This window comes from Oncorhynchus nerka, linkage group LG28 (genome assembly GCF_034236695.1).
Source record: "Oncorhynchus nerka isolate Pitt River linkage group LG28, Oner_Uvic_2.0, whole genome shotgun sequence".
Classification (NCBI taxonomy): domain Eukaryota; kingdom Metazoa; phylum Chordata; class Actinopteri; order Salmoniformes; family Salmonidae; genus Oncorhynchus; species Oncorhynchus nerka.
Window position 1 is genome coordinate 59,021,748 of NC_088423.1, and position 27,396 is coordinate 59,049,143.

A 27,396-nucleotide genomic window follows, 5' to 3' on the forward strand; every position below is an offset into this window, starting at 1 on the left:
ACATTTGGTTCTTTCACCCATGGTAATGTTGGAGATTGGTGTACATATATTTATAATGGGGAGAATAGTGTACAATGGCAGTATTGAGCCATGCTTCGCTTTTTAAACTGTTACTGCTTGGTTTGCTCTCCACTCCATAACCATTTAATTAGCCTATATGTATTTTATTCTATATCAACTGTTAATGATCCTCAGCAACAAACACCTGGCCGTGACGGCGTTTACAGAGGAAGCAAATTAAGGTAAATGAAACAATGTAATTAAATAGAAAGTTAATACAGTAAATTGTCAGTTGAATATGTGTTATTGTTAACTAAAATTACACGACTAGGTTTCAGTTTAACAACGTTTACTTCACCGTATGACCACAGTACATAGTCGCCATCACACTCGAGCCAGGTCCGTCTCCAGTGAGACTCCTGAGCAGGCAGGCGCACTAATAACAGAAATGTAGGGATACTTAACATGATCATAAGTTATTAGGTCTACTTAATATTTAATGTGATAGAACTAGGCAGTGGTGGGAAAAAGTACCCAATAGCCATACTTGAGTAAAAGTAAAGATCCCTTTATAATAGAAAATGACTCAAGTGAAAGTCACCCAGTATATATATACTCTAGTATAATACTACTAGTGTGAGTCAAAAAAAAATTGGTTTTAAATATACTGAAGTATCAAAAGTAAAAGTATGAATAATACAAATTCCTTATATTAAACAAACCAGATGGCACAATATTTTACAATTAGCCTGGGTCACACCCCAACACTCGCATAATTTACAAATTAAGAATTTGTGTTTAGTGAGTCATATGTGGTACGGATGACCAGCGACGTTCTCTTGATAAGTGTGTGAATTGGACCACTTTCTGTCCTGCTAAGCATTCAAAATGTAATGAGTATTTTTGGTTGCCAGGGAAAATGTATGGAGTGAATTGTACTTTACTTCACTACATTCCTAAAGGAAAATAAGTTGTCAAAAATACAAATGGTAAAGTACATTTACAAAAAAAAAAATACTGGTATTTTAAAGTATGTTTACTTAAGTACTTTACACCACTGAAAATAGGAAACAGAAAAGGTTGGTAGCCTATAATTAAGACATTCGAGAGTGCCCATCCCTGCAAGTTAAAAGGCCCTAGAATGTAAATGTTGCATAATGGCACAGCATTTCATAAACTTTACTGTGGGATTGTTATGTTCATATGCTTCAGTTTACTTACATATGACTGGTTTCCCATTTGTCTTCCGCGATTACAAGGTATCCGTGTGCATTTTAGCATCTGGCAAACAAAAAAAGCATGCCAGCCAACCCACAACACTAAACAATACATCAATTGATCTACTTATCTCAAGGCCATCAGACTGTAAAATAGCCATCATCAACAAGCCATCAACATCGAGAGCATCCTGACTGGATGCATCACTCGCTGGTACGGCAATTGCTCGGCCTCTGACCGCAAGGCACTACAGAGGGTTGTGCGTAAGGCCCACTACATCACTGGGGCTAAGCTGCCTGCCATCCAGGACCTCTACACCAGGCGGTGTCAGAGGAAGGCCTTAAAAATTGTCAAAGACCCCAGCTATCAACTGTTCTCTCTACTCCGCATGGCAAGAGGTACCGGACAAAAAGGCTTCTCGACAGTTTTTACCCCCAAGCCATAAGACTACTGAACAGGTAATCAAATGGCTACCCGGACTATTTGCATTGTGCTCTTTTACGCCTCTGCTACTCTGTTTACCATATATGCATAGTACCTTTTTAACTATACATTCATGTACATACTACCTCAATTGGGCCAACCAATCAGTTCTCCCGCACATTGGCTAACCAGGCTATCTGCATTCTCCCACCTGCCAACCCCTCTTTTACGCTCTGTTCATCATATATACATAGTCACTTTAACCAGATCTACATGTACATACTACCTCAATCAGCCTGACTAACCGGTGTCTGTATGTAGCCTTGCTACTGTATATAGCCTGTCTTTTTACTGTTCTTTACTTACTTACTGTTCACCTAATACCTTTTTTTGCACTATTGGTTAGAGCCTGTAAGTAAGCATTTCCCTGTAAGGTTGTATTCGGCGCACGTGACACACTTTGATTTGTAAGATACTGCTGCACTGCTGGAACTAGGAACACAAGCATTTCACTACACCAACAATAACATCTGCTAAAAATGTGTATTTGACTAACATTTGACTTAATTGCACTATAACAGTGACAAACGGTGCCCACAAACTGTTAGGGCCTACATAAAGCTGTCCCAACAGCAGATCTTTCTTTTCAGCACCATGGAGTGAATCATTTACATTACATTACATTTAAGTCATTTAGCAGACGCTCTTATCCAGAGCGACTTACAAATTGGTGCGTTCACCTTAAGACATCCAGTGGAACAGCCACTTTACAATAGTGCATCTAAATCTTTTAAGGGGGGGGGGGGGGTGAGAAGGATTACTTTATCCTATCCTAGGTATTCCTGAAAGAGGTGGGGTTTCAGGTGTCTCCGGAAGGTGGTGATTGACTCCGCTGTCCTGGCGTCGTGAGGGAGTTTGTTCCACCATTGGGGGGCCAGAGCAGCGAACAGTTTTGACTGGGCTGCGCGGGAACTGTACTTCCTCAGTGGTAGGGAGGCGAGCAGGCCAGAGGTGGATGAACGCAGTGCCCTTGTTTGGGTGTAGGGCCTGATCAGAATCCTTAGCCAGGTGTAGCAGTGACGTCAGCGAAACATTGTGTTTCACCAAAACTGTTAATTCAGTTTCATTTACTGCTTTAAAAAATAAACTTAGCTGATATGACTGACTTGCTTAAACAAATGTGGTTTCTACTGACAATTGAGATGTACAAACAATGGCATAAGGGAACGGGGAGAGAGGCAATCCAATCATTTCGATTAAGACAATGACTGTGTTAAGACGGACATCGTCAATATAACTATTTGTTCAGCACTTTTGAAATGTACAGCGGTTCCTCATAAAAGTTGCTGCGGTATGGTACAGCATGTTAGTGCATGACGTCATAGTATTTTACTGTCAGCCATTGTCGGCCTCAATGCTGTTAATGGTCATTGAATCCACCAGAAGATGCCTTTGAGGGGGACTTTATGAAGCTTGTTGGCGCTTGCTTACTTTCCCAAATAATCTTACATAGGTTCATGCAGGCCAGACGTTTTAGTTGCTATACCTGAAATAGCATAAGTTAATAAAAAAATAATTTTATTTAACCAGGTAGGCCAGTTGAGAACAAGTTCTCATGTACAACTGCAACCTGGCCAAGATAAAGAAAAGCAGACACATTTATATATATGAAGCAACCATAGCCTCAGCTACGATAGCACAGAGAATTGCATCTTAAAACATGCTATTCTATTATTTTGTCTTAGTATCATGTTTTTCTATGACCTTCCTAAACACAATATTAATGGATTTATTTGTGATCTTTGTATAAATGCATTTATTAGACTGGCAGATATTGGTAGGCTACTTGTTGAGTCCCAGCTATTCTACTGTTAATATGCATACTGCACATCAGACCCCCATGTGTTTTTAAGGATGAAATGCTCAGTAAGTTTTTGTCTTTTTTTATGATATTTATCTTAATGTAAGCATACTGCTAGAGTCTAAAATACAAATATTTGGTAAATTCAGGGACGTGGGTTCAAGGTTTTTATTGAAATGACATGTAAGGGCTGTAGGATGAAGAGTCCTGTTTACTGTAGCTGTCTTAACTTATATATGAAGTCGCCCTTTAGGCCAATATGTATCAATCTATCATTCCATCATTACAGCACACATACATCTGACCGGGCCGATGTAGTATGGAGAGCGTTTGCACATTGGCAAGATGTCGCCGAGACGTTTGCATTAGATCGCATTTGCTCGTCAGCCACTGTTTGGAAGATTCATGTCAAAACTGCTAGATGATACTTTAATAAGCAGGCAGAGCTTACTCCTTCTTGATCTCCTTAATGTCATTATCATTAATAGGCAAACATCCATTTAATACATTTCAAGTCCCTAAAAATAGAAATCTACTTTGCCGGAGTCTGTTGTCCTGCTAGCCCATCATGGGTGGCTAGCTTCTTTTGTATTCCAATGTTTTTAATGAATGTATTAATTACAGGTCATTTATCATTCTCGGAGTGGGAAACGTTGTTTGCAGACCTGCTACACTTGTGAAATACAAGTGTTTGAAAACATGTTTTCAAAATGCCTCCAGCTCACATTGTAAAGCATTTGGGTGACGCTTTGATAGCCTGTTGCCTGCACTTGAATGGTGAATGTGAGGCACGCTTCAATTACCAGTTGAGAAATAAAATAATGCTAATTATTCTATAAACGGATAAGCAGGACTTCAAATGTACTTTCAGACAGAAATGTTGGTATTTTTTTTTTGTAGGGTGAATTATGTGGATTATAATAAATTGGCATATTTGTAGGGGTTTGTCTGGGTGGCCAGATACAAATGAGTTTCGATCACCCATTTGCTATGAGGATTTCGGCTGGCTATCGTCCAATTTAATGGCTCATCAATGCGTGATCTGTGACCAATGTCCATCACTACTGTCAGCCGAGAACTGTATTCTAAAAATAATAACAGCATCGATAGTGGTAGAAATATATTATTGAATTAGATATGCATTTTGAAAGTTTTTTAAAAATAAAAATTATGTTTATGGGCTACTGTGCAGTGAGGCTAAAACCAACAGGACAATGAAATGTTTACTGTAGCCTATATACTGTATGCTTAATTCCTTAGCCTGCTTTCCCTTATCAATGTGCCTAGTGGTGGCACTACAGAACCTGGTTCGATCCCGGGCTGTATCACAACCGGCCATGATCGGTAGTCCCATAGGGCATCGCACAATTGGACCAGTGTCATCTGGGTTTAGGGGAGGGTTTGGTTGTTTTGGCCATCATTTAAAAATAATAATTTGTTCTTAACTGACTTACCTAGTTAAATAAAATAAATGCCCAGACTTTCTCGGTGACCTCAAATACTCATTAACTCTGTCTCAAATAATTTTTCGGGTTGCATCACTCATGGACAGAAACTTCGGAAACGCAGTTCATGATGAATACTCTGAGGTTCACTGGTAAGCCAAATTTGCCTCGGGATCCATCCCAGTATGTGTTCTGTGTCCACTCGTGGTATCACTCATGGTGAGCAGTTCATCAAGTTTTGTTGTCAGAAGAGGAATGGAAATGTCATGGTGAACCGACGACCTGACGAACCTGCCAAGTATGTTGCCTCTGCCTGTCGGAGGTGGAGTTCCAGAGCTCACAGGTGTGTCTGTTATCCCTCACCCTCTTCAACATGTACCGGTAGCGCCATAGTTTTCAGCAAGCCAGCTTCTTTCTATGTCCACGAGTGGACACAGTCTGTTCTCTTTGGTCTCAATGAAAACATTGAGATAAACAGGCATTTTTAATGGTAATTATTTTAAGGGCAGCATTTAGGGTGGGGTGAGGAGTACTGGAAAGTTGTGACTCCAGGTTACAATAGGCCATAAGTATACACACTTCCCATTGTCCTCACTTTGATTATGCTGTAGCACATACTGTAGCTAAACTCAGCAAAAAAAGAAACGTCCCTTTTTCAGGACCCTGTCTTTCAAAGATAATTAGTAAAAATCCAAATACCTTCACTGATCTTCATTGTAAAGGGATGTTTCCCATGCTTGTTCAATGAACCATAAACAATTAATGAACCTGTGGAAAGGTTGTTAAGACAGTAACCGCTTACAGACGGTAGGCAATTAAGGTCACAGTTATGAAAACTTAGGACACTTAAGAGGCCTTTTACTGACTCTGAAAAACAACAAAAGAAAGATGCCCAGGGTCCCTGCTCATCTGCGTGAACGAACGTGCCTTAGGCATGCTGCAAGGAGGCATGAGGACTGCGGATGTGGCCAGGGCAATAAATTGCAATGTCCGTACCGTGAGACGCCTAAGACAGCACTACAGGGAGACAGGATGGACAGCTGATTATCCTCGTAGTGGCAGACCACGTGTAACAACACCTGCACAGGATCGGTACATCCGAACATCACACCTGTGGGACAGGTACAGGATGGCAACAACTGCCAGAGTTACACCAGGGATGCACAATCCCCCCCACCAGTGCTCAGACTGTCCTCAATAGGCTGAGAGAGATTGGACTTGTAGGCCTGTTGTAAGGCAGGTCCTCATCAGACATCACCAGCAACAACGTTGCCTATGGGCACAAACCCTCTGTCACTGGACCAGACAGGACTGGCAAAAAGTGCTCTTCACTGAAGAGTCACGGTTTTGTCTCACCGGGGGTTATCGTCGAAGGAATGAGCGTTACTCCGAGGCCTGTAATCGGTTTCGGTTTGGAGGTGGAGGGTCCGTCATCGTCTGGGGCGGTGTGTGTCAGCATCATCGGACTGAGCTTGTTGTCATTGCAGGCAATCGCAACGCTGTCCGTTACAGGGAAGACATCCTCCTCCCTCATATGGTACCCTTCCTGCAGGCTCATCCTGACATGACCCTCCAGCATGACAATGCCACCAGCCATACTGCTTGTTCTGTGCATGATTTCCTGCAAGACAGGAATGTCAGTGTTCTGCCATGGCCAGCAAAGAGCCCGGATCTCAATCCCATTGAGCACATCTGGGATCGGTGGGTGAGGGCTAGGGCCATTCCCTCCCAGAACTTGCATGTGTCTTGGTGGAAGAGTGGGGTAACATCTCACAGCAAGAACTGGCAAATCTGATGCAGTCCATGAGGAGGAGATGCACTGCAGTACTTAGTATCAGGTGTGGCCACCAGCTGCATTGACTGTTACTTTTGATTTTGAACCCCCCCTTGTTCAGGGACACATTATTCAGTTTATTCAGTTTTGTTCAGTTTATGTCTCAGTTGTTGAATCTTATGTTCATACAAATATGTTAAGTTTGCTGAAAATAAACGGAGTTGACAGTGAGTTTTTTTTTGTTGCTGACTTTATAACAATGACCCAAAACACACTGCTGACCAGATTTGCATTGCAAATGAGGGCATACACTCTGCCAAGATGCCAGCAGAGTAAGTAGACCTACAGTACAACACTTTTTCAAAGCACATTACTCAACACTAGTGTCTCACCTCGCCTACAGTATATCTCTACATGTAGGTCTCCTGATTTAAACTCGATTGAACTTGTTTGGCATCAACTGAAAACAATCTGTAATTCTGCCAAGCCTACAGGCAAAAATGATCTGGTGAAGGCCATCAAGATGCTTTGGCTTGAGAAACTGACAATGGAACAAATACATTGATCATCTCAGCAAGGTTTTACCTGTGATTGAGGAGCTGGGGGTGCGCAACTTAAATGTAGTTGAAATAAACACCTGCATTTTGAATGAGTCTTTTTTTTAATCATTATTTTATTAACGAAAGCATAAAGATGTTGATGAACAAATACTGTATATGTGTCTTTCTTTTGGAATAATATAAATCATGACCTATTGTAAGGTTGACTTGATTATGATGTGGATTAAAAATAAATTGACCTTTGTAGGGGGTTGATACATTTTTCGGTAGGACAAATCGGTTCTGTGCCATTGATACATTTCTAACTTTAGTCTTGTATCAGGTGAACTGTTGTGTTCTCACATTTGATCTGATAATTTCCCCATAATCTCGATCAACGATACTTCAATATACACTACTGTTCAAAAGTTTGGCGTCACTTAGAAATGTCCTTGTTTTTGAAAGAAAAGCACTTTTTTTGTCCATTAAAATAACAAAATTGATCAGAGCTAGAGTGTAGACATTGTTAATGTTGTAAATTATTATTGTAGCTGGAAACAACAAATATTTTCATGGAATATCTACGTAGGCGTACAGAGGCCCATTATCAGCAACCATCACTCCTGTGTTCCAATGAGTCGTTGGGTTTGTGGGTTCGATTACAGGCTCAAAATGTCCAGAAACAAAGCACTTTCTTCTGAAACCCATCAGTCTATTCTTGTTCTCAGAAAGGAAGGCTATTCCATGCGAGAAATTGCCAAGAAACTGAAGATCTCGTACAAGGCTGTGTACTAATCCCTTCACAGAACAGCGCAAACTGGCTCTAATAGAAAGACGAGTGGGAGGCCCCAGTGCACAACTGAGCAAGAGAACAAGTATATTAGAGTGCCTAGTTTGAGAACAAGTCCTCAACTGGCAGCTTCATTAAATAGTACCTGCAAAACACCAGTCTCAACGTCAGCAGTGAAGAGGTGACTCCGGGATGCTGGCCTTCTAGGCAGAGTTGCAAAGAAAAAGAAAAGATTAAGATGGGTCAAAGAACACAGACACTGGAGAGAGGAACTTTTTTTTACATTGTTTACAAACTAATATGTGACACGTATTAATGCCAAAATAACATGCAAAACTGCAAACGTGTGAGAAAGGCGCAAAAAATGTGGAATACGTCAAGGTGTATGAATACTTTCTGAAAGCACTATATATCTAAAACAAGTGTAATTTGTATTTACAATTCCCTTATCCAAACGGATTACTCATTTACCTAGCTCTTTTTCAAGTTGCAAATTACAGTGCATGGAGAATAGTGTTAATTTTTTATAATACATATACATAAATAAAATATCTAGATTAAAAAATATATATTTAAACATTTTACTTTACCCCCTTTTCTCCCCAATTTCGTGGTATCCAATTGGTAGTTACAGTCTTGTCTCATCGCAGAAACTCCTGTACGGGCTCGGGAGAGGCGAAGGTCGGGAGCCGTGTTTCCCCCGAAACATAACCCAACCAAGCCACACTGCTTCTTGACTAGGGATGGGTATCGTTAAGATTTTAACGGTATTACTACTCTTACCGATACTGCTTAATGATCTGGTACTTCAATGGTATACTTATCAGTTATTATTTATTTTTTTACGGAAAAAAAACGAAACACATTAAGGACAGAATTAACATTGCTTTATTTCCTGAAATGTAAAAGAAACCATTTTTTACATCAAAAGAAACAGCAATGTTTTGAACAAATCACTTTTAGACTAATGTTGTGATGATAGAATTGTAAAAACAAATGAAAAACATTATTTTCCTGCAAAAGAAAATACAGTGGTATAGAGCAGGGGAATGCAGGTAGGCTGCAAAAGGACTAATAGTTCTTAGCAGTTCTTCTGGAGAAAGATCAACATATTCCCTTCTCTGGCAGAATTTGGGACCTCTCCTGGCTTATTGTGTTCCCTGCAGTCGAAAATACCCTCTCGCTAGGGGTTGAGGACGCTTGAGCACAGAGGTAGCTTGTTACAATGTTTGTGAGTAGCTCTTCTCCCACCACCACGTCACAGGATCTTCAGCCATGGGGATGGGAGGCAGGCCTTTGTAGAGCTCGACCTCTCGGTGAGGGACGAGGGGGCCTGTTGGATCGTCAACCTCAACTCCCTGTCCTCCTCTGAGAACAGCTCCTCCAAGGATCTCCTTGTTTTGTACAATGGAGGGACTGTCTCCTCCATTTCCTCTCCTCCTTCAGACTCCTCCTCCTGTTGCTGGTGCTCTGTGTCTCTCTGATCAGGCTCCTCTGACAGCCCTGGTGTTGCTCCCTGTCACGTTGGCCTCAACAGTTGCCTTCCTCAGCCCGTCCCAGGTGTCGTCACTCACCGACCTCCCTTTAAATCTGGTGTCCATTACTGTGGCCTCATGCAGGAAGGCCTGAATGTCCTCATCCTGATAGCGCTCGGAGAGGTTCTCCTACACCTTCTCTTTGATGGTTGCCACAAACATATCTTCATGCTTCACAGTGAAGTGCTCTTCCAATTATTGGAAAATGGGTATGATCTGTCCACAGGTGGCATTCTTGTCACATGTCACACACAGTGTGGATGTATAGAGGAGTCTCATGAGCTGGACAAACTCCTCAGCCTTATGGAAGTACTCGTCCTTCAGACGGTTCAGGTTGTATTTGGTCATTGCTTTTCGCAGTCGTGGGTCCAAGGCTGCTGCTTGGGTGCTCCATGAATCTCTCTATCATTAGATAGAGCGAGTTGCATCTGGTCTTGGCATCAAGGATGAGTGAGTGTTGCGGAAGGCCTGAAACAACAACAAAAAACAACATACATTTAATTACCGCACACTTGAATATTGAATTAAATTGTTAAATGTAGGATTTTCAAAATAATACTTCAATAGATTGAACTGGCTTCTTTCCAAGGAGCTACTGCTTTTCCTTCAAGACTGTTTTGAGCATTGAGGAACTCTTGAACCACACGACCACTGCTCTGATTCGGGCTGCCCATTTATCAAATGGAAGTAATTTTGTAGATTTTGTGGAGGACCTTCTGTTTTACACTACCGTGGCTTGTGTAGTGCACTGTAAAAGTGAGATAGTAGTCTTGACAGAGGCTGGTCCACCCATCTGATGTGATGGCCAGCTTTGGCACGTCCTTCAGCTCAGTGATCACATTGTCCTTTTCTACACCATACCAGGTAGGAATTAATGTGTCACTGAGGTAACTCCTGGAGGGAGTTTTCATGTGTTGAATTATCATTATTGAATTATTGCGTTGTATATTGTGGAGTGATGGGACTAACATACAACCGTTCTATACTACTATATCCTGAAAATGAATACAACTAAATATATACTGACAGACTGTTACCTAAAGCCCTTGGACTCCACTGTTGCAAACGGGTGTAGGCCTTTCACTATGAATTTGGTCATGGCTAGGTGGCACTCATTCACCCTCTCCTCAGTCATCCTCCCACTAGCTGCCAGCATGAAGGGGATTTGGGCTTGTCTTTGGCTTGGACCAGTGTTATTAGAGGGAGGAGTGGGTTGGTTCAACTCTGAAGCTCTGTCAGTGACCATCGGGTTCTTGTTCACCTCCCTGACCAAGGCTCTTCTCAATGCTGCATAAAATATTTTGGTACCCTTCGCCAGATCTGTGCCTCGACATAATTCTGTGAGATGATCGATGGGTAGATATGCACATACTTTTGGTCATGCAGTATATATATTTATAATATAAATACATATATATATATACTGTACCAGTCAAAAGTTTGGACACCTACTCATTCAAGGGTTTATCTGTACTGTTTTCTACATTGTAGAATAATAGTGAAGACATCAAAACTATGAAATAACACATGTAACTGGGATATGTTTCGTATTGCGTCAGACAACAACATTGACGAATACGCTGATTCGGTGAGCGAGTTCATTAGAACTTGCGTGTTGAAGATGTCGTTCCCATAGCAACGATTAAAACATTCCCAAACCAGAAACCGTGGATTGATGGCAGCATTCGCGGGCAAGGTGACCGGAAACATGACCGAATACAAACAGTGTAACTATTCCCTCCGCAAGGCAATCAAACAAGCTAAGTGTCAGTATAGAGACAAAGTAGAATCTCAATTCAACGGCACAGACACAAGAGGTATGTGGCAGGGTCTACAGTCAATCACGGATTACAAAAAGAAAACCAGCCCAGTCACGGACCAGGATGTCTTGCTCCCAGGCAGGCTAAATAACTTTTTTGCCTGCTTTGAGGACAATAGAGTGCCACTGACATGGCCCGCAACTAAAACATGCAGACTCTCCTTCACTGCAGCCGACGTGAGGAAAACATTTAAACGTGTCAACCCTCGCAAGGCTGCAGGCCCAGACGGCATCCCCAGCCGCGCCCTCAGAGCATGTGCAGACCAGCTGGCTGGTGTGTTTACGGACATATTCAATCAATCCCTATCCCAGTCTGTTGTTCCCACATGCTTCAAGAGGGCCACCATTGTTCCTGTTCCCAAGAAAGCTAAGGTAACTGAGCTAAACGACTACCGCCCCGTAGCACTCACTTCCGTCATCATGAAGTGCTTTGAGAGACTAGTCAAGGACCATATCACCTACACCCTACCTGACACCCTAGACCCACTCCAATTTGCTTACCGCCCAAATAGGTCCACAGACGATGCAATCTCAACCACACTGCACACTGCCCTAACCCATCTGGACAAGAGGAATACCTATGTGAGAATGCTGTTCATCGACTACAGTTCGGCATTTAACACCATAGTGCCCTCCAAGCTCGTCATCAAGCTCGAGACCCTGGGTCTCGACCCCGCCCTGTGCAACTGGTTACTGGACTTCCTGACGGGCCGCCCCCAGGTGGTGAGGGTAGGCAACAACATTTCCACCCCGCTGATCCTCAACACTGGGGCCCCACAAGGGTGCGTTCTGAGCCCTCTCCTGTACTCCCTGTTCACCCACGACTGTGTGGCCACGCACGCCTCCAACTCAATCATCAAGTTTGCGGACGACACAACAGTGGTAGGCTTGATTACCAACAACGACGAGACGGCCTACAGGGAGGAGGTGAGGGCCCTCGGAGTGTGGTGCCAGGAAAATAACCTCACACTCAACGTCTAACAAAACTAAGGAGATGATTGTGGACTTCAGGAAACAGCAGAGGGAACACCCCCCTATCCACATTGATGGAACAGTAGTGGAGAGGGTAGTAAGTTTTAAGTTCCTCGGCGTACACATCACAGACAAACTGAATTGGTCCACCCACACAGACAGCATCGTGAAGAAGGCGCAGCAGCGCCTCTTCAACCTCAGGAGGCTGAAGAAATTCGGCTTGTCACCAAAAGCACTCACAAACTTCTACAGATACACAATCGAGAGCATCCTGTCGGGCTGTATCACCGCCTGGTACGGCAACTGCTCCGCCCACAACCGTAAGGCTCTCCAGAGGGTAGTGAGGTCTGCACAACGCATCACCGGGGGCAAACTACCTGCCCTCCAGGACACCTACACCACCCGATGTCACAGGAAGGCCATAAAGATCATCAAGGACAACAACCACCCGAGCCACTGCCTGTTCACCCCGCTATCATCCAGAAGGTGAGGTCAGTACAGGTGCATCAAAGCTGGGACCGAGAGACTGAAAAACAGCTTCTATCTCAAGGTCATCAGACTGTTAAACAGCCACCACTAACATAGAGTGGCTGCTGCCAACACACTGACTCAACTCCAGCCACTTTAATAATGGGAATTGATGGGAAATGATGTAAAATATATCACTAGTCACTCTAAACAATGCTACCTAATATAATGTTTACCGACCCTACATTATTCATCTCATATGTATATGTATATACTGTACTCTATATCATCTACTGCATCTTTATGTAATACATGTATCACTAGCCACTTTAACTATGCCACTTTGTTTACATACTCATCTCATATGTATATACTGCACTCAATACCATCTACTGTATCTTGCCTATGCCGCTCTGTACCATCACTCACTCATATATCTTTATGTACATATTCTTATCCCCTTACACTTGTGTCTATAAGGTAGTAGTTTTGGAATTGTTAGCTAGATTACTTGTTGGTTATTACTGCATTGTCGGAACTAGAAGCACAAGCATTTCACTACACTCGCATTAACATCTGCTAACCATGTGTATGTGACAAATAACATTTGATTTGATTTGTAATCATGTAGTAACAAAAATATTGTTAAGCAAATCAAAATATATTTTACATTTGAGATTCTTCAAAGTAGCCACCCTTTGCCTTCATGACAGCTTTGCACACTCTTGGCATTCTCTCAATCAGCTTTGTGAGGGAGGAACTGGAATGCATTTCAATTAACAGGTGTGCTTTGTTAATTTGTGGAATTTATTTTCTTAATGCGTTTGAGTCAATCAGTTATGTTGTGACAGGGTAGGGTTGGTATATATATATCACTCCAGTGTTAATGCTAAATTGTAATTATTTTGCCACTATGGCCTATTTATGGCCTTACCTTCCTAATCTTACTACATTTGCACACACTGTATATAGATTTTTCAATTGTGTTATTGACTGTACGTTTGTTTATCCCATGTGTAACTTTGTGTTGTTGTTTTGTCACACTGCTTTGTTTTATCTTGGCCAGGTCGCAGTTTTAAATGAGGACTTGCTCTCAACTGGCCTACCTGGTTAAATAAAGGTGAAAAAAAATCCCTATTTAGTGAAAGACAGAGTCCATATAATGGCAAGAACAGCTCAATTAACACTGATTGACAATACATTTCACATGCTGTTGTGCAAATGGAATAGACAACAGGTGGAAATTATAGGCAATTAGCAAGACACCCCCAATAAAGGAGTGGTTCTGCAGGTGGTGACCACAGACCACTTCTCAGTTCCTATGCTTCCTGGCTGATGTTTTGGTCACTTTTGAATGCTGGCGGTGCTTTCACTCTAGTGTGGGTTGTAGACTCCGTCTCATGCTACCACAAGTGGCTCAGGATGGCACATCAATGCGAGCTGTGGCAAGAAGGTTTGCTGTGTCCGTCAGTGTAGGGTCCAGAGCATGGAGGCGCTACCAGGAGACAGGCCAGTACATCAGGAGACGTGGAGGAGGCCGCAGGAGGGGAACATCCCAGCAGCAGGACCGCTACCTCCGCCTTTGTGCAAGGAGGAGCAGGAGGAGCACTGCCAGAGCCCTGCAAAATGATCTCCAGCAGGCCACAAATGTGCAAGTGTCTGCTCAAATGGTCAGTAACAGACTCCATGAGGGTGGTATGAGGGCCCGACGTCCACAGGTGGGGGTTGTGCTTACAGCACAACACCGTACAGGACGTTTGGCATTTGCCAGAGAAAACCAAGATTGGCAAATTCGCCACTGGCGCCCTGTGCTCTTCACAGATGAAAGCAGGTTCACACTGAGCACGTGACAGAGTCTGGAGACGCCGTGGAGAACGTTCTGCTGCCTGCAACATCCTCCAGCATGACCGGTTTGGCGGTGGGTCAGTCATTGTGTGGGGTGGCATTTCTTTGGGGGGGCCGCACAGCCCTCCATGTGCTCGCCAGAGGTAGCCTGACTGCCATTAGGTACCGAGATGAGATCCTCAGACCCCTTGTGAGACCATATGCTGGTGCGGTTGGCCCTGGGTTCCTCCTAATGCAAGACAATGCTAGACCTCATTTGGCTGGAGTGTGTCAGCAGTTCCTGCAAGAGGAAGGCATTGATGCTATGGACTGGGCCGCCCGTTTCCCAGACCTGAATCCAATTGAGCACATCTGAGACACCATGTCTCGCTCCATCCACCAATGCCACGTTGCACCACAGACTGTCCAGGAGTTGGCGGATGCTTTAGTCCAGGTCTGGGAGGAGATCCCTCAGGAGACCATCCGCCACCTCTTCAGGAGCATGCCCAGGCGTTGTAGGGAGGTCATACAGGCACGTGGAGGCCACACACACCACTGAGCCTCATTTTGACTTGTTTTAAGGACATTACATCAAAGTTGGATCAGCCTGTAGTGTGGTTTTCCACTTTCATTTTGAGTGTGACTCCAAATCCAGACCTCCATGGGTTGATAAATCTGATTTCCATTGATAATTTTTGTGCGATTTTGTTGTCAGCACATTCAACTATGTAGAGAAAAAAGTATTTAATAAGAACATTTCATTCATTCAGATCTAGGATGTGTTATTTTAGTGTTCCCTTTATTTTTTGAGCAGTGTATATACAGTGGGGCAAAAAAGTATTTAGTCAGCCACCAATTGTGCAAGTTCTCCCACTTAAAAAGATGAGAGAGGCCTGTAATTTTCATCATAGGTACACTTCAACTATGACAGACAAAATGAGAAGAAAGAAAATCCAGAAAATCACATTGTAAGATTTTTTATGAATTTATTTGCAAATTATTGTGGAAAATAAGCATCTTTACTTTAAGACATGAAGGTCAGTCAATCCGGAAATTTTCAAGAACTTTGAAGGTTTCGTCAAGAGCAGTCGCAAAAACCATCAAGCGCTATGATGAAAGTTCATTAGTTACCAGCCTCCGATATTGCAGTCCAAATAAATGCTTCACAGAGTTCAAGTAACAGACACATATCAACATCAACTGTTCAGAGGAGACTTCGTGAATCAGGCCTCCATGGTCGAATTGCTGCAAAGAAACCACTACTAAAGGACACCAATAATAATAAGAGACTTGCTTGTGCCAAGAAACATGAGCAATGGACATTAGAATGGTGGAAATCTGTCCTTTCGTCTGTTGAGTCCAAATTTGAGATTTTTGGTGCCCAACCGCTATGTCTTTGTGAGATGCAGAGTAGGTGAACGGATGATCTTCGCATGTGTGGTTCCCACCATGAAGCATGGAGGAGGAGGTGTGATGGTGTGGCGGTGCTTTGCTGGTGATACCGTCTGTGATTTATTTCAAATTCAAGTCACACATTCTGCAGTGATATGCAATCCTATCTTACTGGGACTATCATTTGTTTTTAAACAAGACAATGACCCAAAACACATCTCTAGGCTGTGTAAGAGCTATTTGACCAAGGAGAGTGAAGTAGATTGGGTTGACCTCTGGTTGGGATGAGTTGTTCGCAGAGTGAAGGAAAAGCACCCAACAAGTGCTCAGCATATGTGAGAAGAGTGTTGGAAAAACATTCCTCATGAAGCAAGTTGATAGAATGCCAAGAGTGTGCAAAGCTGTCATCAAGGCAAAGGGTGGCTACTTTAAAGAATATAAAATATTAAGTATATTTAGATAAAAAAAAAAAATGTTTTAGTTACTACATGATTACATATGTGTTATTTCATAGTGTAGATGTCTACACAATTATTCTATAATGTAGAAAATAGTAAAAAATAAAGAAAAACTGTCCAAACCTTTGGCTGGTGCTGTATATACAGTGACTTCGGATAGTATTCAGACCCATTGACTTTTTCCACATTTTGTTACGTTAGACTTATTCTAAAATTGATTAAATAACAAAAAATCCTCAGCAATTTACATAAAATACCCCATGATGACAAAGCGAAAACAGAGCGAAAACAGGTTTTTAGACATTTTTGGACATTTTGAAAAAAATCAAAAACAGAAATACCTTATTTACAAAAGTATTCAGACCCTGTTTATGACACTCGAAATTGAGCTCACGTCATCCTGTTTCCATTGATCATTCATGAAATGTCTCTACAACTTGGAGTCCACCTGTGATAAATTAAATTAATTGGACATGATTTGGAAAGGCACACACCTGTCTATATAAGGTCCCACAGTTGACAGTGTATATCAGAGAAAATACCAAGCCACGAGGTCTGAGACAAGATTCTGTCGAGGCACAGATCTGGGGAAGGGTACACCAACATTTCTGAAGCATTGAAGGTCCCCAAGAACACAGTGGCCACCATCATTCTTAAATGGAAGAAGTTTGGAACCAGAAAGACTCCAAAAGCTGGCCATGCAATTAAACCGAGCATTCAGGGGAGAAGGGCCTTGGTCAGGGAGGTGACCAAGAACCACATGGTCACTCTAACAGAGCTCCAGAGTTCCTCTGTGAAAATAGGAGAACCTTCCAGAAGGACAACCACCACACAGGACTGGCTTCGGCACAAGTCTCTGAATGTCCTTGAGTGGCCCAGTCAGAGCCCAGACTTTAATCAGATCGAACATCTCTGGAAAGAACTGAAAATAGCTGTGCAGAGACGCTCCCCATCCATCTTGACAGAGCTTCAGAGGATCTGTAGAAAATAATGGAATTAACTCCCCAAATACAGGTGTGCCAAGCTTGTAGCGTCATACCCAAGAAAAACCTAGGCTGTAATCGGTGTCAAAGGTGCTTCAACAAAGTACTGAGTAAATGGTTTGAATACTGATATTTCAGTTTTAATTTGTAAGAAAAAAAGAGATACAAAAACGTTTTCTTTTGTCACTGTGGGGTATTGTGTGTAGACTGATCTATAAATCTATTTAATCAATTTTAGAATAAGTCTGTAACGTAACAAAATGTGGAAAAAGTAAACGGGTCTGACACACTCTGGACTCCGACATTGCTCTTCCTAATATTTCTATGTTATTTAATTCCATTATTATTTGCTTTTTTTGATTTGTGTGTGTTGTGTATTGTTAAGATATTACTTCACAGTTGGAGCTCTAAGGAACACAAGCATTTCACCACACCCGCTATAACATCTGCTAAATATGTGTATGCAACCAATACAATTTGATTGTGATTTAAAGGTGGTGGAATTATTAAGGATTTAAGTCAAGGTCAGAATATGGATTATCTACGTATAGACACACCTCCGCCACACCTTAATTTATTCCATCTCCACCCACAATGAATAGCAGGTGTATAGCACCCGGTTCCCATGCTTAAGTTCAAGGTGAGAATACGCAGAGAGAAAAGCACATAAAAAAGGAATTAAAAAAAGGATATCCAATATTGGACGTCCAGTTTGCCAACGACTATAGAAAAACAGTGCTAGCTGAGGTGAATTGGTTAACCTCGCTCCACAGCTTGCAATGTCACCACCCGTGCCATCAAATTGTGTAGTGAGAGGGTGTTCACATGTAGTAGTAAGGGCTCGTGAGGAAGGAAGCTATACTGTTGAGCGGCAGCATGACCCCCATTACAGTGGGGTCATGACTGGGATACCTTGTAGTGGACTCGGGAGGTGCAGCTCTTTTTCATGGTCCTTCGAGACGGATCCAAAGAAGCACAAACACAAAAATAGGCAAATCGGGAATTAAATTAATACAACCATAGTGCAATATTATATTTATTTCTTACAGTAACTTTTGGTTGCCATACAAGAAGTATTGAGGATTTTGGGGGAAGGAAGAGTGCAGTTACAAGGAACTTCTCTTTCTTTTTCATTTTTGATAATTCGATAGTCGACTCTACGCATGAGGAATTACAACATAGAGAACATGAACACAAATATACACAAAAGAGACGGAAACGTCTTGGTATTTATGTAGAATGAAAAAAAAAGAAGAGAAGAGAAAAAATAAGAAGAGAAAATAGGAAAAGTATCCAAATAGTTGCCGATGGGTAAGTGAAGGACTGTGTTGTGATGGTAGGGGGGATAGTGAGCCATGCCAGTCCTTATGTACATAGCCTTATAGTCACACAGTGATGATTTGTATAGCATCTTAATACTACTACTATTCCACATATAAATTAGCTTAGTGATATGTTGTTTTTTTCTCTCCATGAAATCAACAGTCACAACTAATCTTTTTTTGTACATTTCTATATATGTTGAGCATAAAAGTGTCATCTGGACAATTTTCAATCCAGTGGACTGTGAGGATATGTATAAATGTAAAGCGTTTCAGTCATTTATACACACATTTTATACAGACTAAGCGATTTGGAATTGTCAAAAATTACAATATTCAAGATAGGCAGGTGATGGCCAGAGGATAGTATATAAAATATATTTTGATTGGACAAATGTCTTCTGTCCACTTCATCTATCAGTGTTCATAATATCAACAGGTGATAATATATAACGATAGTTCATCTTAAAACTGGGAAAAAACCACAACCAAGGATATCCATTCAGTATAAATATTGCTTCTTAGTTTCCTCATAAATCTGATATTAATTTCTATTAATATATATTTATATATAATATAGTTGTTTTCTTCTTCACTTTTTGGCAAACCACACTTCAGAGTTGAATATTTTTCTCCAAATGTCTTTTTATAAAATTCCATAGAATTCTATATAAATCATAAAAATACTGTGCTTTTTTTTCTATGTCACTTCTGTTGATTCTTTTTAAAATAATGAATGGATTATAGCAGTGTTATAACTCCTGCAAGTCTTTCTGTCGGCCTGGTATTCCCTTGTTTCCCCCCATTCCCTTCATTACCATACAGTTGCACACAGGGACCGGGAGACAGAAGAAGGAATCTCACCAAGGTAGCTTCTTTTTTTTTTTGCCCTACAGGAGACCCTAAATTGCACACAATCCAAACAATCATGGTTATGTTCATAGAACATCACTGTGAACTGATCGAATCATGGGATATGTCCTCGAATGACCACCAAAATACGGTTCACTTTGTAGTGATATGTTCTAATATATAGGTCATGGGGATACAGTGGCATACATGGCTTCCACACTTCTCTTTGCAGTCCATTCTGGGGTAGTTCTAATCTAGTTCAGAGGCAGAGAGGCCAGAAATGGGGCACTATGTAGAGAATAATGAGCTATTTGAGGCACTATCCAAACACAAAACAGGGATTGAGTGGAAATAAGAAAATAAGTTCTGAGGGTGGATGCAATGGCCATAGTCTTTCATAGAAATTCTCTCTGAACCGTTTAGAAATATTATACATCTAATTATTCTGTAGATGTACTATTTTCTTTAAATCATTCCTTTATACACATTCAAAACAAGAAATATATTCAATTTACTTCAAATCAATGCCACCAAACACTTCCTGGGTACATTGACATAACGGTGTTTCATGAAAAAGGATGGAGACAATTGATTGGCGGTCAGATGGGAGCTTTGATTGGAAGATAATCTTGTTCTACTTTTCTCAACACATCCCTGGTGTTGAGAAAAGGACTCTGTAACACTTTACTTGAAGCCTGTAGTAATAATACTTTATAACTTCTGATAAGCAAGCCTTCTACCTGCAGGCTTAAGTAAAGTGTTACGGAGGACTCTCCCTCTCATTCTCAAATGAACAGGGACCAAATGCATCATCGAAAGCCTATTGGCTGGATCAAACCATACCCCTCTAATAGCTGCTCAGTTGGTGCTGCTGTGTTACACCTATTTTCTTCCCTCTGGAAACACCAGGTAGAACTAACACCTCTTCTTGTCAATAAATACATTTTGTGATTCATCGGCAATGCAAACACTGATTATACACAAACTTTGTAAATGTTCCTTTACATTTATAAAAAAAATCCTCTTCGGTGATTGTGTGAATGTCTGGGTAGCAGATTTGAGTGAATTTATATTATTTATAGTATTCTTGGCCCCTGCAATGCACAGTATAAGTTAGCTGTCTAAAAACAAGCACACAGTCAACCACAGTGTCCTATGTTAACACAGATCACAAAGTAACACCCACTTTGCACTCATCCTTTAAATGGTTGTCTTCAAATACTCGCAGAGAATCATTGTCAACAAATTGTTTTAAACCTTCACCTATAACACAACAGTACACACTGGTATTAATATAAAAACAATGTTTGATCTGTGAAAGGAATCACTCAGTGATTAGACATGATTAAAGATGGCTGAATAGAGAGGAGAGAGATCGTGATATTATGGCAGGAAAATTGTTGTTGTGATAGGTGGATTATTTCTGTCATAGGCCTGAAGGGAGGCTGGTTGATTCGGGGGTAGGGAGTAAGGGGTCTGGCATTCCACTCCTGTCCGGGTCACTGTCAAGTGTGTGGAAGACGATGAAAACACACATGACGCCAACACTTAGGGCTAGATTATATCAGATCCGCACGAGCCAACACCAGCGTAGGGTTGTTTTGGCAGTGTCGGAGGTGGAACTGTGTTAGAGCTGTCAAATCCACAAGCGGCTCCTGGCATTATACCTAAAACAGACATTGCCATTGGCTGCACAGAATCGCATTAAGATAAATCCCACGCAGCCCTGTTTACAAGTTCGAACACCGGAATGTGAGATGCAGTCTACACCTTGATTAGGTTGATAGAAATCCTCAATTATTTTGTTTCATGGTTTTCAATTTGAGCGTATTATTGTGTGCTATATGATTTCTATATAGCATACACTTTCTCTTTTTGAACTTCTAACAATAAATAAATGGGTGAGGCTTCGTGACAATGATCACCGATTTGACAGCTCCAACACAGTTACACCTCCGACACTGCCAAAACATCAGCTATGCGGGTGTCGGCTAGCACTGCTTAACGCTTGATTTGATTGAATATAGGCCTTACACTCTCACTCATGTCTTTCTAAAACCCATTTAGCAAACCTCCCACAGCGTGCGCACACACACCTCACAAACATGTCTTTGACAAAACGCAAATACACACACCTTCAACAGTGAACAGGGATGTGAAGGGGACAGTGGTGCCTGCTACAGTAGAGCCCCTCCAGCCATGCATTAGAAAAGACTAACACATCATTATGTTTCTCTCAGGAGAAGGCCATCGGATGTGTGTGTGTGTGTGTGTGTCTGTGTGTGTGTGTGTGTGCGCGCGCGCGCGTGCGTGCGTGCGTGCGTTTGCTCGCAGCGAGTGATATGGTTTAGGATTAAGCTAAACATTTCTGCAAAGGTTCTCGTTTCTAATGTTTTTCAAATGTCTCTACAACGTCAGATGCATCCATAAACATAACCCACGGTTTGACTCTAGTGAAGAAATATTCTCTGAAGAAACTCTAGCAAAGATAGAAAAGGAGCGCCAACCAGCTCAGCTGGTTTCAAACACCCGCACTGTGGGAGCTTGAAAAAGTATTGAGTATTCCAAAGCAAATTGGGAGTTGTAGTCTTTAGTATTCCAAAAATGTCCAAGTTGGATTTCTATCAGTATTTCAAAGTGTTTGAGGGCTACGTTTCAAGAATATTTCAAAGTGTGGTGACAAGAGCATCCCTAAAAGGATACAGGATTTCCCCCACTTTTTCTCCATTCTGGATTGATGCAGTTCCTTCAGGGTTCCGACATCCCCTGATACTCGGGAAGCAGAATGGGAATGATCAAACACAAACACGCCACAGAGTCAAGGCAGGAAGGGAGGAGTCAGAGGCCGATTCCTAAATCGTCCCAGACAGAAAAGGAGAACAGGTAGGACAGAGAGTGTTTCAGATAAATCCACACCCCCTGACTTTATCTGTCCTGCAGCATTTTGAGGGCCCTCTCGATGTTCATGCGGTGGCCCACCCGCGTCACCCCCAGGTCAATCAGATCCTCTTTCTGCAGCGAGGGCAGGTGGGCGCCCTCGATCTCGTTGTCCAGGAAGGCGTCTTTATGCTCCGACAAATTCAGACTGTCCAGCCAGTCGGCCACGTCCAGCTTGCTCCACAGCTCCACGGGCTTGGAGGCAAAGGGCTTGCCCGAGGTGGCTACGGCCTGCATTAGGGTCAGTGGCGAGGGGGAGCGCGAGCCACCGCACGAGGACCCTCCACCAAGGCTACCGCCCATGCTGCCGAAGCCACTCGTACTCCCCATGGGTGGGGTGGGCAGGCCGAAGAGGTCGCTGAGGCTGGGCGAGGCAGAGTGGGGTAAAGAGGAGGGGCAGGGGGGCGAGGAGAGGGACGAGGTGTCCGGGGGGCTGCAGAGGTGAGGGGGCAGGCTGGAAGGAGGTGTGCAGGAGGAGGGGGGCAGGCTGAAGGACACGCTGGAGTTCCGTTGGCTTCCTGAGGCTGGAGAGCTGGAGAGAGAGAGAGAGAGAAAAGAGAGAATGAGAACCTAACATACATATGGCACAGTGATGAACTATGGTATAGAGTGGCTGTACCAAACTAATCCAGACCATAATGATCAGAACATGGCAACCAAAGAAGACCATGGCAACCTAGAGAAACTTGGCCAGATAAAAACCTCAAGCAAGAAGCAAACTCCTCCCCCTCCACATGTGACTCACAACCAACCCCCCACTACAGGATATGTGTGTGTGCGTTCAGACCTGGCTGGTGTAAAACGGATGTAGTGTTTGCTGACCTTGACATGTGGTAAACCTGCTGAGGCTTGGTGTGGAAGTGGGTATCACTGAGAACTTTCAAAATAAACATGAAGTTCATGAACATAAAGTATCTTACTGCTCTAAGTACTGAATTCTACTGAAATACTTGAAAAAGCCACTAGGGTGCAGTGTTGTCAGTGGATTTTTACCTAAACCATACTTTACTTCACTGGTATTTTACAGTCTACTACTTGCCAATTAGGAGGTCCATCTTTAGCATTTTTCAAACACCTGAAAAAGTTTGTTCCTGTAATCCAGAGCAATAATCATTATGATACATTTTGTGTAAAAAATATGTTATATTTAAGCATACCACTTGAGCTGTCTGAATCCTCCTGACTGGTGGTTATTTTGTAAAATAAACTAAATATGCTTCTTTGCATCTCTGCTAAAATCTGGGTAAAGATTTAAAGGAATGTGAGTCTTATTCAGTATATTTTATTAATTGCTTGCTTTTCTAAAGTCTGTCAACCTTGTCAGCAGGCATAACAGCTAAGACAGACAAGCTAGGTACTCTGACTTGATCGGTAGCTTGTTACAGTTCATTCGGAAAGTATTCAGACCACTTGACTTTTTCTACATTTTGTTATGTTACAGACTTATTCTAAAATGTATTACATCGTTTTTCCCCCTCATCAATCTACACAAAATACACCATAATGACAAAGCAAAAACAGGTTTTTAGAAGTGTATAAAAAAATCCCCTGAAATATCAAATTTACATAAGGTATTCAGACCTTTTACTCAGTACTTTGTTGAAGCACCTTTGGCAGCGATTACAGCCTCGAGTCTTCCTGTGTATGACGCTACAAGCTTGGCACACCTGTATTTGGGGAGTTTCTCCCATTCTTATCTACAGATGCTCTCAAGCTCTGTCAGGTTGGATGGGGAGCTTCGCTGCACGGCTATTTTCAGGTCTCTCCAGAGATGTTTCATCTGTTTCAAGTCCGGGCCCTGGCTGGGCCACTCAAGGACATTCAGAAATGTATCCCGAAGCCACTCCTGCGTTGTCTTGGCTGTGTGCTTAGGGTTGCTGTCCTGTTGGAAGGTGAACCTTCACCCCAGGTCTTGAGCGTCGTGGAGCAGGTTTTCATCAAGGATCTCTCTGTACTTGGCTTTGTTCATCTTTCCCTCGATCCTGACTATGATGCTGCGGGGATGATGATGGGTCCATGCTTCACCGTAGGGATGGTGCCAGGTTTCCTCCAGAAGTGACGCTTGGCATTCAGGCCAAAGAGTTCAATCTTGGTTTCATGAGACCAGAGAATCTTGTTTCTCATGGTCTGAGAGTCCTTCAGGTGCCTTTTTTCGCAAACTCCAAATGGGCTGTCATGTGCCTTTTACTGAGGAGTGGCTTCCGCCTGGCCACTCTAGCAGGCCTGATTGGTGGAGTGCTGCAGAGGTGGTTGTCCTTCTGGAAAGTTCTCCTATTTTCACAGAGGAACTCTGGAGCTCTGTTAGAGTCACCATTTGGTTCTTGGTCACCTCCCTGACCAAGGCCCTTCTCCCCGATCGCTCATTTTGGCCAGGCAGCCAGCTGTAGGAAGAGTCTTTGTGGTTTCAAACTTATTCCATTTAAGAATGATGGAGGACAGGTTCTTGGGGACCTTCAATGCTGCAGAAATGTTTTGGTACCCGTCCCCCAATCCTGTCTTGGAGCTCTACGGACAGTTCCTTCGACCTTATGGCTTGGTGTTTGCTTTGACATGCACTGTGGGACATTACATAGACAGGTGTGTGCCTTTCCCAATTATGTCCAATCAATTGAATTTACCACAGGTGGACTCCAATGAAGTTTTAGAAACATCTCAAGGATGATCAATGGAAACAGCATGCACCAGAGCTCATTTTCGTGTTTCATAGCAAAGGGTCTGAATACTTATTTACATAAGGTATTTATTTAAAAAATATATACATTTGTAAAAATGTCTAAAAACCTGTTTATGGGGTATGGTGTGTAGAATGATGATTTTGTTTTATTTAATCAATATTAGAATAAGGCAGTAAGGTAACAAAATGTGGAAAAAGTCAAGGGGTCTGAATACTTCCCGAATGCACTGTACACTAGATGACTGTAGGAGGCGCTGTGTTCAAGCCACCGTGACTACATCTTGGCACCATTTTAAAAAATATTTTCGAAGCTATAGAAATGCATTTATTAATGCCTACATTAGTTTTGGCCACATTTATTATATTATGTGAGCTAAACACAGTAAAAAATGGAGGAATAAAATTCTTAAAGTATACTTTTTTGAGATTGTTAATACAAAGAATAAAACAGTACATCATTAAATATTATTACACCACCACATATCTACAATATAAAATCTATAATACCACCATGCAACAATATTACAATGTACTGTGTGTGTGTGTGTAGTGCATGTGCTAGCGTTTGTGTGCGTGTGTCTGTACCTGTGTGTGTGAATCATCACAGTACTCACTGTTCCATAAGGTGTATTTTTATCTGTTAATTAAATCTGATTCTACTGCTTGCATCAGTTACCTGATGTGGAATAGAGTTCCATTGTAGTCATGGCTCCATGTAGTACTGTGTGCCTCCCATAGTCTGTTCTGGACTTGGTGGCATGTCTTGTGGGGTATGCAAGGGTGTCCAAGCTGTGTGCTAGTAGTTTAATCCGACAGCTCGGTGCATTCAGCTTGTCAACACTTCTTACAAAAACAAGTAGTGATTAAGTCAATCTCTCCTCCACTTTGAGCCATGAGAGATTGACATGCATATTATTAATGATAGCTCTCTGCACACATTTAAGGGTCAGCCGTGCTGCACTGTTCTGAGCCAATTGTTATTTTCCTAAGTCCCTCTTTGTGGCATCTGACCTATAGCAGGGGGTGTAAAAGGCATACGTTTCCGCAGCAGCAGACTATGATCGATAATGTCAAAAGCTGCACTGAAGTCTAACAAAACAGTAACAATAACTCTGTTTAAGAGAAGAACGCAGATAACCAGGAACACACACACAACAGAGCATGTAGAAAAAAAACTCAAGACTGCACGGAGGCCAGAGGGAAGCTTGCAGCACTAAGTCCACAGAGCATGTCCTAATGTGATTCACTCTCTATCTCGGGAATGTGTGTGTGTGTGTGTGAGCGTTTAGAGAGTACATCTATGTGCATGCGTTCATACAAACATGCCTTTTGGTAGTTGAACTGTACATAGAACAACAATGCAACATATCGAGGATGAGGACTATACAGTATTTGAGGTCAGCTCAGCTGGGAATAATCATTATGAAGTGATTATTACTCTCATGTACAGCAGTCCATTCCAGAAGAATACCACTTGACCATCTGGCATGAGCATCACAGTATCACTCGACTCACAAAAAAATATACCTAACACAAACATGCAGTGGGCTTGACAGCACAAGAGGGACAGAAGAGAGAACCTAGATCTGGTTTGCAATCTAATGTCAATATAATATTTTTTTGGAACAGTGTAGTCGTGTGTAGTGTACGTATCGGTCCCCTACAGACCACAGAGATTTGTGCAGCACCAGATTGAGTGATGTGATGGGGAGATGGATGAAGAGGCGGATGAAGTGAGAGCAGGGACACAAAGGGCAAACCCATCACCTTCCCCAAAAACACACACAACTATGCCCCATTCAATTCAGATTAACACCCTCATTCAATTCCCCCTCTAAACTTCCTTCTGTGGTTCCATACTGATCGGGCTCTGAAGGGCTGCAATGCCTGCTAATTCGTTGACTAATATATGTGTAGAAGTAATTTAATATACTGTAATTACACTCCTAAGTCTGGACAAAACCAGAAGACACAGCAGCCCTTGATGACCAGGTTGGTTGTCCCCTCTTTCCCTCGTACTATATGGATAACCCTGAGGGAAGTTAGGGAGGGGAAGTGAAATGGGCAAGGGCGTTATTTGGCAAAGTGAAAGCACCAGTCCCCCCCTCTG

General features: G+C 42.3%; 1 protein-coding gene across 1 annotated transcript in view; it reads right to left on the reverse strand.

Moving 5' to 3' along the window:
- Positions 1 to 18,504: 18,504 nt before the first annotated feature.
- LOC115113450 (SH3 and multiple ankyrin repeat domains protein 2-like) overlaps positions 18,505 to 27,396 on the reverse strand; it is a 168,359-nt gene continuing 159,467 nt past the window's right edge. The window contains exon 24 of the mRNA XM_065012945.1: positions 18,505 to 23,144. Coding sequence (XP_064869017.1) covers positions 22,601 to 23,144 — 544 coding nt within the window. The 3' untranslated portion in view covers positions 18,505 to 22,600. The remainder of the gene's footprint in view (positions 23,145 to 27,396) is intronic.